Raw genomic sequence first — 17,650 nt, 5'->3', positions numbered from 1 at the left:
GAAAGAAAATCATCCAGCGAGGACTCGGCCCCCTCTGCCGGGCGACAGGAGGATTTACTGATGCTGTCCAGGACAGCGAATCCCGGGGGCTGCGGGAACAGCGAGGGAATTCCGCCCTGGGAGTCGAGCTTTGGTCGCTCCATCCCCCCATAATATCCAAGCATATCTAAATATCTAAATGTGAAAAACGGAGCCTCGGGATACGTAATCGGTTTTCAAATTGGAATTTATGACGTGGTAAGTGCAAACAGCGTGCTGGGCGAGCAGAACTAACCCTCCTGAACCCGTCCCACCCCAACACAGGGTAAGGGGCTGGTATTTAGTTCAGGCATCTCATACATATTCATTACCATATGCATTTTACATCGCTGTTTCAGGGATTCAACGGACGTTTTCTTTCACAGCTAAAAGTCTAATTTCTTATCTTCATGCTAGGTTGATAAATTCATGCCTTTCCTAACAAAAGGCCCCAGGTAATCTCATTTTATCCATATTTTATGCCTGGGAGAGAAGGGGAGGCCTGGCCCGTTTTATGCCTTTATGGGGGGTGTAATTAAGTTTTATTTATCACCTGGTTTTATTTTCTTCTTGCCTGAGGTTGTGATAACCCATTTGTCCCTCCTGCACGAATCAGAAATTTTGTTTTATTTGTTTGTTTTGTTTATCACACCCTTCTTTCTTGCTAAAAATAGCAAGACCTCAAAGCTGTTCCCCTTCCTTCCCACAGCAATTTCTGCAAGGGAGGGGGTGCCAGAGGATCCCCCAGGCGGGTCAGGACATGGGAAGGTGCAGAGAACCATCTCCCTGGGCTGGACAAGGAGCTGGGAGCTGCTGGAAGCAGCTCCCAGCTCCTTGTCCAGCCCAGGGAGATGTGAGGGAACCAGATGAGGGACCCTGCACTGCCCCATAGCCCAGCCCAGGCTGGAGAACTCCCCCTCTCGCTTCAGCAGCTGCACTGGGACCTTCTCAGCTTCTGGGAATCCCTCTGGGATGAATGAACCTTCTCAGCTTCTGGGATCCCTCTGGGATGAATGAACCTTCTCAGCTTTGGGGATCCCTCTGGGATGAATGAACCTTCTCAGCTTCTGGGATCCCTCTGGGATGAACCTTCTCAGCTTCTGGGGATCCCTCTGGGATGAATGAGCTTTCCCAGCTTCTGGGAATCTCTCTGGGATGAGCCTTCTCAGCTTCTGGGATCCCTCTGGGATGAGCCTTCTCAGCTTCTGGGATCCCTCTGGGATGAATGAACCTTCTCAGCTTCTGGGATCCCTCTGGGATGAATGAACCTTCTCAGCTTCTGGGATCCCTCTGGGATGAATGAACCTTCTCAGCTTCTGGGATCCCTCTGGGATGAGCCTTCTCAGCTTCTGGGGATCCCTCGGGGATGAATGAACCTTCTCAGCTTCTGGGAATCCCTCTGGGATGAACCTTCTCAGCTTTGGGGATCCCTCTGGGATCCCTCTGGGATGAACCTTCTCAGCTTCTGGGATCCCTCTGGGGATGAATGAACCTTCTCAGCTTCTGGGATCCCTCTGGGGATGAATGAACCTTCCCAGCTTCTGGGATCCCTCGGGGATGAACCTTCTCAGCTTCTGGGAATCCCTCTGGGATGAATGAACCTTCTCAGCTTCTGGGAATCCCTCTGGGATGAATGAACCTTCTTAGCTTTGGGGATCCCTCTGGGATGAATCTTCTCAGGTTCCTGTGGGGCCACCCGGATTCTAAACCCCATCTCAGCCCCTCTCCCCTGGCCCAGGCAGTTCCCACCTCCCCTGCAGCGTTCCCATCCCCCCGGAGCAGCGCTGTTCCGATCCTAAACCCCACCCAGACCCTCTCCCCTGGCCCGGGCAGTTCCCACCTCTCCCCTCCCATCCCCAGGGAGCAGCACTGTTGCACACAATTCCATTAAGGAATAAAGAGGAACCCCCCGGGTATCACATCAGTCCCTCCTCTCAGCTGAGCCTCCAGGTCGGGGCTGGGCAGCAGCTGCTGGGTGGAAGAGACTGTTTCTGCCCTAAAAAGGACTCGGGGGTGGATTAGATGACCTTTCAGTCCCTTCCAACCCAAACCAGCGTGTGATTCCACAATCCTGAAGGGCAAACACCTGGTGGGAGTTCACAGCCCCCAGCACCCCCACAAACACCACAGGAACAGGTCCTGTCAGGAACTGTGAGGAGGGAAGGGAAACAGCCATTCTGTATGTTCAGTCCTGATTTATTGCGGTGTTAGATCGGTGACATTCATTGGTCAGGTGCAATCTGCTCGTTCCCACGGCGTTTGGGCACCGTGCAGCAAAACCGCCCCCTCAGAGCCCGGCTCAGCCCCTGGGACCGACCCCGCTGCCCCAAAACAGCTGCTCCTGCCCACAGCACTCACCCCCCCCTCAGCCCACCCACCCCCAGAGCTTCACGTTCTCCTGATCTCCAGACTCAGCTCTCCGCACAGAGCCTTGGAATCGTTTTTTGTTCCCCACGGGGAGAAATCCCGCAGAGTTCCCAGAGGGAGCAGACGGGTTACGAGGAGCCTGCAGGGGCTCAGAGCCACATCCTCTCCTGGAAGCTGAACAGAGCGTGTCCATTAGATACAAATCACTGGCTGAGCAGCTAAAAGGGATTGATAAAGGCCACAGAGGCCCCCTCAGAGAAGGAGGGGGGTGTAGGGTTTGTAAGTGCACTGAGAAGGCGTCGCCGGGCACAGGACGGGCACCGCTCCCGGGGCCGGGGCCCCTTACTGGGGGTAAAGCTCCACGATCATGGCGTGTCCCTGGGAGGGGAGAGAGAGAGGATGTCACAGGAATGACTGACTGTCAGAGGAAATCACTGCAGACCTGGACCAGGGCTCCCAGCACGGCAGCAGGGGTGAGTCACGGCTGGACACGATCCCAGCTGTGCCCAGGGGGGCACGAGGCCAATGGGGCACTGCTGTGTCACAGGGCCAGGGCAGTGCCCTCCCTGTGCTGGCACTGCTGGGGCACCCCCAGTGCTGGGGCAGGGCTGGCCCCTCACACCAGAGACACAGGGAGGGGCTGGAGCGTGGGCAGGGAAGGGAACGGAGCTGGGAAGGGGCTGGAGCAGCAGGAGGGGCTGAGGGAGCTGGGGGGGCTCAGCCTGGAGAAAAGGAGGCTCAGGGGGGACCTTCTGGCTCTGCAATCCCTGACAGGAGGGGGGAGCTGGGGAGGGGGTCGGGCTCTGCTCCCAGGGAACAGGGACACCCCTGAGTGGTGCTGGGGACACCCCTGAGTGGTGCTGGGGACACCCCTGAGTGGTGCTGGGGACACCCCTGAGTGGTGCTGGGGGCAGCCAGACCCCCCAGGGAGTTGTGCCCACCCAGTGCCCACTGCTGGTGTCACCAGAGAGGACTCCCAGTCCCGGCAGGGTCAGCCTTGCACTTCCCACCCCTCTCCTGCAGGACCAGAGCCGGGGCTCAGCACCATTACCTGTCCCCCCGCGGCACAGGCGGCCACCAGGCCGAACTGTCCCCCCTCCTTCTTCAGCCTGTGGGCAGCGGTGATGACCAGGCGGCAGCCGGTGGCCCCAAAGGGGTGTCCCAGCGACAGGGACCCCCCCCAGGTGTTGAACTTGTCCAGGGGAGGGGCCCCGACCTGCGGGGACACGGAGGGACATCGTCACCTGGCTGGGAGGGGACCCCTCCACCTCATCCCAGGGACACTGCTCGTGTTGGGATGGGGTAACCCGGAGCTCCAGGGACGTCACTGCTCCTTGCAGGACAGGGCAGAGCCCGGCTGGGCAGTGCCAGGAGGGATTCCAGACATCCCACAGGGAAACTGAGCTCCACAGGAGGCCCCGGAGCTGCTCCCAGGGCTGGAGCCCCTCTGCTCTGGAGCCAGGCTGGGAGAGCTGGGGGGGCTCACCTGGAGAAGGGAAGGATCCAGGGAGACCTTGGAGCCCCTTCCAGAGCTTGAAGGGGCTCCAGGAGAGCTGGAGAGGGACTGGGGACAAGGAATGGAGGGACAGGACACAGGGAATGGCTTCCCACTGCCAGAGGGCAGGGAGAGATGGGAGGTTGGGAAGGAATTCCCAGCGGGGAGGGTGGGGAGGGGCTGAGCTGGAATTCCCAGGGAAGCTGTGGCTGCCCCTGGATCCCTGGAAGTCTCCAAGGCCAGGCTGGACGGGGCTTGGCCCAAACCACTGTGGGACTGTGAAAATGTCCTGCCTCACCTTGGCCTTCCTGCCCATGTAGTTCTGTGCAAACCAGTCCGAATCCATGGCCTTCAGGTTCGCCAGGATCTGGCCCTGCGAGGAGAGGGGAGGGTGAAGTTAACAAGGACAATGTCAGACTTTTTGGGGGGCCTGCAGCCAGTGACAGCATCTGAGCCCAGCTACAGCCACCAAAACAAGCACAGCCAGCTAAAAATACTTCACAGGATCAGCCCTGTTAATAAACATCATCAGCTCAACGTTCACTGGGAACAGAGCCTGTCCAATTAACAAGCCAATTAACAAATATGGCAACGCACTGCCCAGAGGGGGCCACCACGGTGATCGGGGATGGAGCCCCCTGTGCTGGGAGGAAAGGCTGAGAGAACTGGGACTGTCCAGCCTGGAGAAGAGAAGGCTCTTGGGACGCCTGACTGTGGCCTTCCAGTGCCTGGAGGAGCCCTCAGGGAAGATGAAGAGGGACAAATATATTTACCAGAGCCTGGAGGGACAGAACACAGGGGAATGGCTTCAAACTGACAGAGAGCAGGGAGAGAGGGGAGACTGGGAAGGAATTCCTGGCTGGGAGGGTGGGCAGGCCCTGGCACAGGTTCCGCAGAGAAGCTGTGGCTGCCCCTGGATCCCTGGAAGTGCCCCAGGCCAGGTTGGATGGGGCTTGGAACAACCTGGGCTGGTGGGAGGTGTCCCTGCCCATGGCAGGGGGTGGGAACTGTGTGAGCTTTTTTTTAACCCCCAAAGGTCTTTGGAAAGTAAAATGACTTTTTTTTACGTATTATTTTCGAAGGATCTGCATTCCTTTGGTGACTTCAAGCCACACAAGCCACCCCTAAACACGGATCGTGTCCCTCTAAAGACGTGACAGAGCTAAAACACACACAGCGCTTCTGTGAGACACAAGCGTGGGATCACTCCTGGTGGCAAGGTCTCAGCGAGATCTCTCCCCACCCGAGAGCACAGGAGGGGAGCCCAGGCTCAGAGCACTTACAGCGAAGGCCTCGTGGAACTCGAACACGTCGATGTCGCTGAGGGTGAGCCCGGCCCTCTCCAGCACTTTGGGGGTGGCGTAGGTTGGGCTGGAGGAGAGGAGCACACACACGAGCCTTGCCTGGGTGTTCCCCCCCAGCACTGCCCCCCCTGTCACAGCCACAGTTCCACCCCTTCCCTGCAGGGTTCGTGGCACAGCTCTGCCCATCCCTCTCCCCCAAACAACCACCCCCTGGTCCTGTGCCCCTGCAATCCACGGTGGGTGTTTTTGCTCCCCCTCCAACCCCTCCCACCCAGCAAGGTGTGAGGGCCCAGGGGCTGCAGCACCTGATGGGACACCCCACAGAACACGTGGCATGGCTGTGTGGGAGCACAGGGCTGGGAGGGGGACGGTCCCCACCGCCACCTACCCGAGCAGCAGCTGGTCCTTGGGATCCTGGGACACGTACACGAAGTCCCTGCGCGGGAGGAGCACTCTCAGTGACAGGGGAGGGGAGGGGGAAGCCAGAGCAGGCTGCAAGAGGCCACGTGGAGCAGCCCCTCTTACCTCAGGTAGGCCTTGGGTTTGTATCCCATGGCCAGGGCCTTCTCCTCAGACATGAGCAGGATCGCCGACGCTCCGTCCGTCTGCAGCGGGGCAGGGGAGGCGGCTCAGGGCCCCAGGGAGCAGAAAACCCTGCCCACAGCGGGCCCAGCAGCACACAGGGAACGGCTTCCCACTGCCACAGGGCAGGGAAAGGTGGGACACTGGGAAGGAATCCCTCCCTGGGAGGGTGGGCAGGCCCTGGCACAGGTTGGGCAGAGAAGCTGTGGCTGCCCCTGCATCCCTGGAAGTGTCCCAGGCCAGGTTGGACGGGGCTTGGAGCACCCTGGGCTGGTGGGAGGTGTCCCTGCCCGTGGCAGGGGGTGGGACTGGATGGGCTTTGAGGTCCCTTCCCACCCAAGCCATCCTGGGATCCCATGAAGTCCAGACTAAAGCCACTGACTTCTGGAAGTAGAACGTGGTCAATCCCATCCTGGGATGGAATTCCCACAAGTGCCTGACAAGGATAAACCCTCGAGAGGCAGCTACAGAGAAGCAAAACAGGTGAGAGAACCCAGAGCTTCAGGGGTTTGGTTACTGGGTTTAGAATGAAACAATCCCATCCCCAAGTGAGTCCCAAGTTCTGCCTGGCAGGTCTGGAAGCGGGGACATCACAAAAAGGGGAATGCTGGTTCCCAGACGGGAGGCAGAGGGTCAGGTGGATGGTGTTGCCCTCTGGCTGGGGGGGGAATTACCAGGAAGGAGGAGTTGGCCGCTGTCACAGTCCCATAGGGCTTGACAAAGGCCGGCTTCAGCTTCCCCATCTGCTCCATGGAGGAAGGCCGGATCCCGTTATCCTTGGTGACGGTGTCTTTGCCTGTTTGGGGGACAGAAAGCATTTTAAACCGTCAAAATCTACAATATAAGTGAATTTTCACATCAGGATTCCCAAGGGGAAAAAAAAATCAGAAAATTGTGCTTTTTATGATAAGCGGGAAAAGGGAAAATCCATTTGTGGCTTCAGGATGTTTACCATGGCTAAAAATAGCAGTTTAAAACTGAAAGAACCTCTCTACTTTTTGCTCTAAGAACAGCAAAACCAAAGTGCTGAAATCATTTACTGCAGGGAAGAACTACCACAGGGAAAACCCAGCTGATAAAAGAACTTAAATTTGGGTTAAAAAGCCTGAATGGAGAACTGGGCCTAAATCAGTTCACATTTATGTGCTGAGTTTTGAGGAATTGAGAGCACTGGGAAGAACCAAATATATCCACCTTCATCTCTGCCAGCTGCTAAATAAACCTGTTAACAGAAAGGACCAGTTTTGTAATAAAATACCACGTGGAACTGTGGATCTACATGGAAAATTCCTCCAGGATATTACCTGCCCCAAAGGTGTATTGCACCACAGTGTGTCCACCAGGGCTGGGGATGAGGGAGACACCGGGACAGGCAGGGAAAGGACAGTTTAAATATTCTTTAAATATTCTTTTAAATATTCTCCCCAGCCTGTTTCCCCTCCCAGCAGTGAGTGTGTGGGGTCTGGGGAACTGGAGCCCATCCCATTCCAGCTCTTCCTACCCAGCCCCTGAGTTACCAGCCCAGGATTTTATCAGGCCAGGATTTTATCAGGCCAGGATTTTATCAGGCTTTCTGCCCGTTGTTAACACTCAGAAACGTGAACACCTCAGCACTCTGGGGTGGGTGCACAGGTGGGTTCTCCTGCCTGGCTGGAAGAGCAGGGGGATCCTCAGCCCAACCAATCCGGCCTTCCTTGCTCTGTCACCACGTCAGCACACACGTGGGGAGGGCAGGACAAAAGTCAGGTGTGTAAAAACGTGACAGGGGGTAGGGTCAGGTGGGATATTGGGAAGGAATTCCTCCCTGTGAGGGTGGTGAGGACCAGCTAAGGGCAAACCTGTGCCAGGGCCTCACCGCCCTCCTGCAGCTGTGGCTGCCCCTGCATCCCTGGCAGTGTCCAAGGCCAGGTTGGACGGGGCTTGCAGCAACCTGGGCTGGTGGGAGGCGTCCCTGCCCGTGGCAGGGGGTGGGATGAGATGGGATTTAAGGTCCCTTCCCACCCAAACCAGTCTGGGACTCTGTGCTTACATACCCAGACATGCCGCTCTGCCAGCGGTTTTCCAGGGACAATCAGAGGTACAACCCACAGAGAGCCCCATGAATGATCCCCCCAGCAGCGTGTGACACGAGCAGTGTTACCTGGCACTTTGAAGGGCACCACGTCCAGCAGCAGCCCCTCGTCCTGGGCTTTCTTGGCCAGCGTGTGGGAGCGCAGGGCGTACTCGTCCTGCTCCGCGCGCGACACCCCGAAGGCGGCGGCCAGGCGGTCGGCAGAGTGCCCCATGGTCTCGCTGGTGGAGAACTCTGCCACGGCAGGGAGCTGTGGACAGCAAGGTAAGGTCAGCACAGCTGAATCTCCCCCCTGGGCAGGACCAGAAGCTCAACCCTCGCTCAACTCTTCCCCGTTAACGCAGAGCCGCGCGATCAACGCGCGACGACCGCACCAGAGGTGACCGGGTCGGAGCTGTCAGAGGAAACATCACCCTCCAAGATTTTAGGGGGAAAAAAACAAGGCCCAGCCTGCTGCTCACTGCAGGGGTTGCAGGGCTGTGTAAGCAGCTGAACAAGCAGAGAGTGCAGAGAGCTTAACAGGGAACCTGCGACAAAAGCGGGCCAGACTTCTCAGGCTCAGCTGAAACAACGCACCCTGAGACCTCGAAACTCCTCGTGAGACGCTTCCTCACCCCAAACCAGAGCCAAGAGGTTTTGGTTTTTTCAGTTTTCTATTCTTGCAGCAGCACGCAGGAAATCCCTTACGTGCATTTAAGTGTGTGATCTTCGTATCCTGTGTGGATTTGGGATCTCACATTCATATACTGAGGATATTCCCCTCTGATATTAAGGTGGTTACTTCTACTGTCCAGGAAAATTCTTCTGACCCCAAAATTCTTCTGATGTTTCGGGACCCCTTGAATAAGCTTTATGGGAGAAAACTCCTCTTTCTGTCACTTCAGGACAGTTTGTCCAGGAGTTGCAGAAGGAGAGGGAGCTTTTGCACTAAGCTGGGTTTACTGAAGCTGAACACGTGAGAAGAAAAAGCAGAGCCCCAAATGCTGTGAGATGCACTAATCAACTGTTTTAACCCACAGCAGAGGACAGAGGTTGATGACAGTGAGCTCCAGACACCTCACCCTTCTTAAATCCTCTCCACTGAGGCTAAAAAAATTGCCTGAGCCACCTTCCCCTAAAACAGTTTAGCTAAATACCTAAATGCCTGGAAAAAAAAAAAGAAACACACAAAAAAAAGGAAAAATACCTCGGGAGCAAAGTAGTCAGGGCGAATTTTGGAAATCAGGGAGAGCTTCTGGCCCAAGGTCTTGGCCCTGTTCAGGGTCAGCATCGTCTTCCTCATCTTCCTGCTGTGCCGGATGGGAACGTCCGACATGAGCTCCACCCCTCCGGCCACCACCACGTCGCACTGCCCCGCCGCGATCATCCCCACGCCTGCGGGACGACACGGGCTCCCAGGAGAGCTGCAGGGACTCAGCCTTGGGGCCCTGGGCACCCCTGCACACTCCAGATCCTTCCCCAGCCCCTGGCTCGGGCCAGGCTGTGCTCAGCAGGCGCTTTCTGATCCAGCTCTGCAGCTCGGCCTCCACTGCTCCTTGGCACACCCAGCAGCGGGGGGAGAGCAATTCACGCTGTGCTTTGATGGTTAAAAAGCTTGAACAGAGTCCCAGGATCACTGGGATCACTGGGAGGGTGGAAAAGCCCTCCCAGCCCATGGATCCCCCCCTGTGCCCCATGCCCCACCCTGTGCCCCAGCCCAGAGCACTGAGTGCCACGGCCAGGCCTGCCTGGGACACCTCCAGGGCTGGGCACTCCAAACCTCCCTGGGCAGCCCCTGCCAGTGCCTGACCACCCTTTCCAGGGACAAATTCCTCCTGATGTCCCCCCTGCCCCTCCCCTGGCCCAGCTGGAGGCTGTTCCCTCTCCTCCTGGCCCTGTTCCCTGGGAGCAGAGCCCGACCCCCCCCAGCTCCCCCCTCCTGTCAGGGATTGCAGAGCCAGAAGGTCCCCCCTGAGCCTCCTTTTCTCCAGGCTGAGCAACCCCGTCTTTCCCTCCATTCCAGCAGTTTTTATATTCAAAAGCAGTGCAAGTGAGAGCTTGGGAATTCCTCTACAGCCTCTTTGTCACCCCCACAGCTTGTCCCCCAGCCCAGGTACCTGTGGTCATCGCCTGGTTGGAGGAGATGCAGGCCATGGTGACGGTGTGGGCCGGAGTTTTGTCGGAGAAACCCGCTCCCAGTGCAGCCTGAGACAGCAAGAGAGTGCCTGTTAAACCCACAGCTTCTGCCCCAGAGCTGCCTCCTGCCCTGCAGCACAGCTTGCCAGGGGAGCTGCAGACAACTGCATCGAGTTTTCATTCATTCCTGCTGCAGCTCATCCCCTCCCAGACTGGAAGTGCCAGGGCTCAGCTGCACTGTCAGAACACTCACTGTGCCCCCTACATTTTTTTAATAAAAGGACAAGCTAATCACACACCTCACATTGAAAAAAACACATTGAAAGAACCTCCAACCACTGGGCATCACCTCTGCTTCACCTCCCTGGCAAAGGCCACACGTGAAAGGGCTGGCTGAGGTGCCTCAGCACGAGGAGCCGCGGCTTCAGAGAGAGCACAGAGCTCAGTGCAGAGCAGTGACTCATCTGACCAGCCCACAGCTGCTCCCAGACACCTTCCCTACTTGGGGCACGGCCAACTGGTTGAAAGTTCAGCTAAAATTACCCCGCAGCCCCATCTGACTGGCGGGTGACCAAAGCCAGGGTTTGCGTTCACGAGGCCGGAGCTGCCTCGGTGCCTCCTGAGCCCTTCCAGCCCAGCTCCCACCCTCTGGGCTCCTCCAGAGCAGCAGCAGAGGCTGCAGGGGGTAGCACAGATCCCAGTCCTCTGCCCCAGGAGCCGGGAGGATCAGCTGCTCTGTGGATAATGCGGGAGCTGCGGTTCCTGCCTGCCAGAACAAAGGGCAGCGAAGCCGCTCCACTTCCAACCACCCAGACCCTGTGCCCCACCTGCCAGCTGAAAAAAAATAAACACCACAACAAAGCAAACTCTCACAGCACCCTCTGGTCCTCTGGGGACTTTGGGCAAGGCAGCATTCCAGTCCAGCTGGTGGTTAAGAGCTGAGTTGATCAGCAATTCCTGACAGGAGCTCCCCTTGCTGGGAAGGACTGAGCAGTTTTAATGCTGAACTCACAGCATTAAAATGAACTATGAAAATATGATAAAAACCTACGATAAATGAAAACTGTGGCAGATTTCAAGAGCAGGCAGACTCAGAGAATCACAGAATAAGTTTCCTTGTAGTCCCACTCAGTCATTTAACAGACAATACTGCACTACTTCAGGCTTTAAATCACATTTAAATGAACCACAATACCAGGAATTTAATTTTTAGTAGGTGTTTGTCATCTTCAGATGACAGCTGTAGAATCAGACTCACAGGGAAGCGCTGCACTTAACCCACCTCTCTGGCAACATTACTGGTTTTCACCTCCTGGATAACTGTGCCATAAACAATGTAATCCACAACATCCTTCGGGACGCTGGTCCGGGTCAGCAGGCCCCTGAGGAGAGGATCAAAACACAGGGGATCTGCATCACATCACGAATAATCCTCTCAAACATCCTCCTCCTCCTGCCAGCTTGGCTGGAGAACAAGGCAAGGACAGAGCCCCATCGCCTGCCCCCAGCTCAGAACAAAACCCCTGACGGGGAGTGTAAAAGTGGCTGTGGGCTGCAAACAACCCCAGTGATAATATCACCGAAAAGGTGACATAATGTCATTAAATCAACTGCTTCACAGCCCAAACACCCTCCTCCTTCCCTGAAACAGTTCATGGAATCATCCTATCCCGGACTGGTTTGGGTGGGAAGGGACCTTAAATGAATCCAGTGCCAACCCCTGCCGTGGGCAGGGACACCTCCCACTATCCCAGGTCGCTCCAACCTGGCCTTGGACACTGCCAGGGATCCAGGGGCAGCCACAGCCTCTCTGGGCTTCCCCAAACCTTCTGCCTTTTCCACAGGACTTTGCTCTGACTCTCAACAAAACAAACCCAGTGCTAATGACCCTCAGCTTCAGTCAAATCCCCGCAGAACGAGAGGGACAGGCAGGGTGACAGAACGAGCTCAATGTCCTGGTTGCTACTGAGTTTCCCCTGTGTAGCCCAGATTGTTTAAGCCCAGATTGTTTTTCCCAGCACTTGTAAGCATGCCCCAAGAGCAGCTCTGACCTCTGTGTTTGGAAAACTGCAGTTGGGAACCAAATCCACCAAACTTTGTCAGCACCCCCACCTCTTTGCACCGACACACACCCACTGCAAACCCCATCTGCCACTGTGGAGGTGGCACAGGGAAGATGAAGTCATTCAGAGGCAAGACCAGGGCCTTGGCTTTCCAGCACTGGCAATCCCAGTGGCTGAACAAGTTTTCTGAGCCCTCCTGGTGTTCCATGTACTTACTGCAGAGCTGCCCTGGCCAAGTCGTGTGGCATCAGATCCGCGTACCTGGGAGGGGAAGGAGAGGCAGAAACTTAAAAGAGGTGTCAGAGACCAACACAGAGCTGTGCTGGGAGCCCAGAGCAGCAGCAGAGAGCTGGGGAGGCACCAGAGATGCTCCACTGCCTCCCCTGATCTAACATTTCACACACTGATTTAGGCTGGAAGGGACCTTCAAGGTGATCTCATTCCACCCCCTGCCATGGGCAGGACACCTCCCACTGGCCCAGGTTGCTCCAACCTGGCCTTGGACACTCCCAGGGATCCAGGGGCAGCCACAGCTGCTCTGCCCAGCCTGTGCCAGGGCCTGCCCACCCTCACAGCAATCCCTTCCCAGTGTCCCATCTGTCCCAGCCCCTGGCAGTGGGAAGCCATTCCCTGTGTCCTGTCCCTCCAGCCCTTGTCCCCAGTCCCTCTCCAGCTCTCCTGGAGCCCCCTCAGGCTCTGCAAGGGGCTCTGAGCTCTCCTTGGATCCTTCCCTTCTCCAGGTGAGCCCCCAGCTCTCCCAGCCTGGCTCCAGAGCAGAGGGGCTCCAGCCCTGGCAGCATCTCCGTGGCCTCCTCTGGGCTGTCTCCAGCAGCTCCACGTCCTTGTGCTGCTGTTCCCCAGGGCTGGGGCAGCTCTGCAGGGGGGTCTCAGCTGAGGGGGCAGAGGGGCAGGATCCCCCCAGCCCTGCTGCCCACGATCCCTGTGGGATCAGCCCAGGGCACGGGGGGTTCTGGGGGCCAGAGCAGAGTCCAGTAAGAAGAGTCTACAGCAGATTCCTGGCACCTGCCCTGCTAGTTTTGTAAAACTTGCTGTTTTATCTGCTATAGATCCACCAACAGGTTCCTGTAGACACAGCTCATGAATCCTCATTCTTCCCAGAATTCATACACAAGGACAACCTGCTTCAAACCCCCTTTCTGCTTTAGATAAGGTGCAATGACTGCAGCAGCCACTGTCACTTCAGAGCCTCCAAGCATAACTACACCAAAAAGAACAGGCAAGCCCATTTCTCACAGAAAGGGGGTGTTTTGTGCCCTCTCTTCTCGTTTGGTACTCACGAGGTGCCCGACTGCAGGAACGGGATGCGGACGCCCTCCACCACCACCACATTCTTCACCCCACTTTTGCCCAGGGTCTTCTTGGTCTTGGGCTGGGCTGCAAGGAGAGGAGAGATGCTGACAAGAATGTCAGCAAGTCTAACGTAGACCCTGCAAAAACTACTAAAAAATTTGGGAACTTGTCCGCTTCTGGTGAGTAAGTGAAAGGCAGGGAAGGAAGGACCCCTGAGCTGGGATCTTAAAATCATGGAAATGGTTTGGGTGGGAAGGGACCTTAAACCCCATCCAGTTCCACCCCCTGCCATGGGCAGGGACACCTCCCACCAGCCCAGGTTGCTCCAAGCCCCGTCCAACCTGGCCTGGGACACTTCCAGGGATCCAGGGGCAGCCCCAGCTTCTCTGGGCACCCTGTGCCAGGGCCTCCCCAAGGGAGGAATTTCTTCCCAATGGGAAGAAGATCTCTCCCTAAAGGGAGAGGTTCAAGACAGAGGCAGGCCAGGAAAGGCTGCTGTGAGCAAGGAGCAGTCAGAGGACGAGAGGACTGTAAGCAGTGATGTGCCTCAAGTTTTCCTCATTTGCAGCTTTTCAGGAGCAGCTGTACCAAGGCACTCTGCACCATTTCCAAGGCTTAAAAGTGAAACAAGACTCTGGAAAAGGGAGGCAGCTTCCAAAAAACCCTGTCTAGCACAGACCCACTGAGATTCCGGGTGTTTTCCCTTTACCTGTGGCTTGGAGCTGTGAGGAGCAGCTGAACGACCGAGCAACTGGAAAACAACGAGAAAACGGCAAAAAAAAAAGTGTCAGGAACGTTTCTGGTTTCCACAGGAAGGGACAAACACAGCAACAGTGCAATCAGGTGTTTAGAAAATAAAACACTGTCAGCTTTTCTAAGGGGAGATCAGAGCAGAGGTTCAGGTCCATCCCAAAGCCAACACCACAGCTGGAAGTTTGGGACCCTCCCGAGCTGGAGCCCTCAGAGAAGCCCAGGATACTCACAGGCCCCGGCAGCCCAGGCTGAGGACACGGGGAGGGTCCGGAGGGCCGAGCTCAGCATGGAACTCATCCTGGGGGAGTCTGCAGAAGGGCTGCTCTCAGTCCAACCTGGCCCAACCTGGAGCAATTCCGAGGGAGGAGACCTGCCTGCCTCACACAGAGCCAAAACCTGGGGAGAAGACACTCCAAGGGCAGCAGTAGCAGCAGCAGGGAATCACTTCCTATCCCGCTCCCTGAGTGGAATCCGAGCAGGAGGAGCCTGGCTTGTGACTGGGGCTGCAAATGTGCCTGTGGATTAAATACTGCCCAGTGAGCTCCTCGGCTCCCCTCCCAGCCACTGCTCCTCTGGAAAATTGTGGTGGTGCCTGGCCAGCCCTGCTGCCAGCACGGCCCTCCTGACACCACGTCACACCCCTGCCCCCGTCCTTGGCACCACGTCACAGCCCTGGATGCCACCCCAGGGTATCTGCTGCGTGTCCCCTCGGAGGACAGAACAAGCCAATACCCTCCACCCCCAGAATTCCTCCTCAGCCTTCCCAAAGATCACTCCACAATCAGGTTTCCCTGTAAACAAATCCTCCTCTGTGCATTTGGTCCTCACAGCTCCAGTTCTTTGGCTCCTTCATGGCCACGTTCACCTCCCTCAGTCCCATTTTTGGGGTTCAAATCCCAGCACCCCACTCCCACAGACACACAGGTTTTCCAGGGAGGGCCACAGGAACACCTGTATTCCCAAACTCAGCCCGCTGCAGGTCTCCACAGCTCCTTGAAAGCTGCCAGTCACCCCCTTTTACAGCTCCACACCCGGAATGGGTCACACAGCATTCCTCACTTCCCAGCCCACAAACCAAACCCAGGCTCCTCCTGTCACTATTAAGGTCCTGGAAATGGATCTTTCCGTGGCATCCTGCTCTTCCTCCATCTGTGCAGAGCTCCCTCCCCACACCCCATTGAGGCTTTCCCCTCAGTCTGCCCTGCCCAGCTGACAGAAGTTCCTCCCCAGTATCCAAACCTGCCCACTCTGCACAGCCGCCTCTTCCCAGTGTAGGCACTGCCCCTGCCCCCCAAAACGTGCCCACCCTCCCATTTTTGGCAGCCAGTGCTCCCCTGGCACCCCTGGCCCAGCCCTGCACACAAATCCCTCCAGGCAAAGCTCCTTCCAGAGCCTGCAGCCCACAGCGGGAGCTGGGCTCCATGATCCTGGGGATCCCTTCCAGCTCAGGATATTCCACAAGTCTGTGAACAGCCCGTCCTCCTTCCCTCTCATCACCTTCACACCCCACCGTCACACCCCCATCACCCTGGGACTCCATCACATCCCCTCACTGCTGGGACTCACAGCACAGCCCTGGTACAGCCCCCCAAACACACCCCTGGAACAGCTCCCCAAAATACACCCCTGCTACAACCCCCCCCAAACACACCCCTGGAACAGCCCCCCAAAATACACCCCTGCTACAGCCCCCCCCAAAATACACCCCTGCTACAGCCCCCCCCAAAATACACCCCTGCTACAGTCCCCCAAAATACACCCCTGCTACAGCCCCCCAAAATACACCTCTGCTACAGCCCCCTCCAAAATACACCCCTGCTACAGCCCCCAAACACACCCCTGCTACAGCCCTCCAAAATACACCCTGCTACAGCCCCCCAAACACACCCCTGCTACAGCCCCCTCCAAAATACACCCTGCTACAGCCCCCAAAATACACCCTGCTACAGCCCCCCAAAATATACCTCTGCACAGCCCCCAAAACACACCCCTCAAAACACACCCCCAAACATACCCCTGCTACAGCCCCCCAAACACACCCTGCTACAGCCCCCAAAATACACCCGTACTAGAGCCCCCAAAATACACCCCTGCTACAGCCCCCAAACACACCTCTGCTACAGCCCCCCAAAATATACCCCTGCTACAGCCCCCCAAACACACCCCTGCTACAGCCCCCCAAAACACACCCCTGCTACAGCCCCCCAAAATACACCCCTGCTACAGCCCTCCCAAACACACCCCTGCTACAGCCCTCCCAAAATATACCCCTACCAGCCCCCTAAAATATACCCCTGCTACAGCCCCCCAAAACACACCCCTGCTACAGCCCCACCAAAATACACCCCTGCTGCAGCCCCCCCCAAAATATACCCCAGCTACAGCCCCCAAATACACCTCTGGTACAGCCCCCCAAAATACACCCCCTGCTACAGCCCCCAAAATACACCCTGCTACAGCCCCCCAAACACACCCCTGCTACAGCTCTCCCTAAAATACACCCCTGCTACAGCTCCCCAAACACACCCCTGCTACAGCCCCCAAAATACACTCCTGATACAGCCTCCCAAACACACCCTGAACAGCCCCCAAACACACCTCCTGAACAGCCCCCAAACACACCTCTGATATAGTCCCCAAAACACACCCCTAATACAGCCCCCCAAAATACACACCTGTTTCTCTCACCCCCCGGCCTATCCGGGACCGACCTCCCCGACTCCTCTCACCCTTCCTCTGCCCATTCGACCCCTCGATCCCTTCGTCCACCCGGGACCGACTCCCAACCCCCTGTCCATCCACGACCGACTGACCCCTCGACTCCCCCATCCCTCCGATACGGATCCCCCAACTCCCCTTCGCCCTTCCCCGGCCACCTGGGACCGACCACCTGATGGCCTCATCTATGCAGGACCGATCCCCCGACCCTCCTCATCCTTCCCCCGACCCGCCCCCCGGTCCGTGCGGGACCGATCTCCTTCAACCCTTCCCCGAACCCCCTCGGTCCGTGCGGGACCGATCTCCTTCACCCCTTCCTCGGATCCCCGGTCCGTGCGTGACGGAGCCCCGTCCATGCGGGACGGAGCCCCCGCCCGGCCGGGACCACTTCCCCACCTCCTCGGCTCTCCTGCACCCTTCCCTGATCCCCTCACCCTCCCCACCCTTCCCCGACCCCCTGCTCCTAGTGCGGGACCGACCTCCTTCACCTCCTTCCCCGACCCCCCGACCCCCATCCATGCGGGACCGACCCCGCCCCCTGACTCTCCCCACCCTTCCCGCGACCCCCTAACCCATCCCAGGGCCTTTCCCCACTCCCGCAGGACCGACCCCGCGCTCACCTCCGCACCACCGCTCCTCCTGCGGGGCCGCAGGGCGTGGATGCCCCGCCCCGCGGGGCTCCCGGGTGGCGCGCCTGCGCCCTTCGCCTCACGCCCTTCTCCCGCGCCATCCCCTGGTGCCAGCGCTCGCGGGATGGCGCGAGAGGGGCGGGGGGGCGAAGGGCGGGCGCGCCCGGGGCGCGGGGCGCGCTCAGGCATCGCGGAGGGCGCGCTCGGGCGGGGCGCGGGGGCGG

At 57.7% G+C, this 17,650-nt stretch overlaps 1 protein-coding gene across 1 annotated transcript; it reads right to left on the bottom strand.

Moving 5' to 3' along the window:
* Positions 1–2,193: 2,193 nt before the first annotated feature.
* Positions 2,194–15,288, bottom strand: HADHB (hydroxyacyl-CoA dehydrogenase trifunctional multienzyme complex subunit beta). The gene is made up of 15 exons (XM_050330874.1): positions 14,310–15,288; positions 14,036–14,077; positions 13,314–13,410; positions 12,232–12,276; positions 11,235–11,334; positions 9,934–10,021; positions 9,024–9,211; positions 7,907–8,087; positions 6,441–6,562; positions 5,710–5,789; positions 5,573–5,620; positions 5,164–5,251; positions 4,179–4,253; positions 3,437–3,601; positions 2,194–2,763 (listed from the first exon to the last, which is right to left on the bottom strand). Exons 1-15 carry the CDS (start codon positions 14,374–14,376, stop codon positions 2,728–2,730), a joined length of 1,422 nt encoding a protein of 473 aa, XP_050186831.1. The 5' UTR covers positions 14,377–15,288; the 3' UTR covers positions 2,194–2,727.
* Positions 15,289–17,650: the final 2,362 nt, after the last annotated feature.

The sequence above is a fragment of the Myiozetetes cayanensis genome, unplaced genomic scaffold (assembly GCF_022539395.1).
Source record: "Myiozetetes cayanensis isolate MyiCay16 unplaced genomic scaffold, myiCay2020 scf45, whole genome shotgun sequence".
NCBI classification, from domain to species: domain Eukaryota; kingdom Metazoa; phylum Chordata; class Aves; order Passeriformes; family Tyrannidae; genus Myiozetetes; species Myiozetetes cayanensis.
This window is presented reverse-complemented; position numbering and strand designations above follow the sequence as displayed.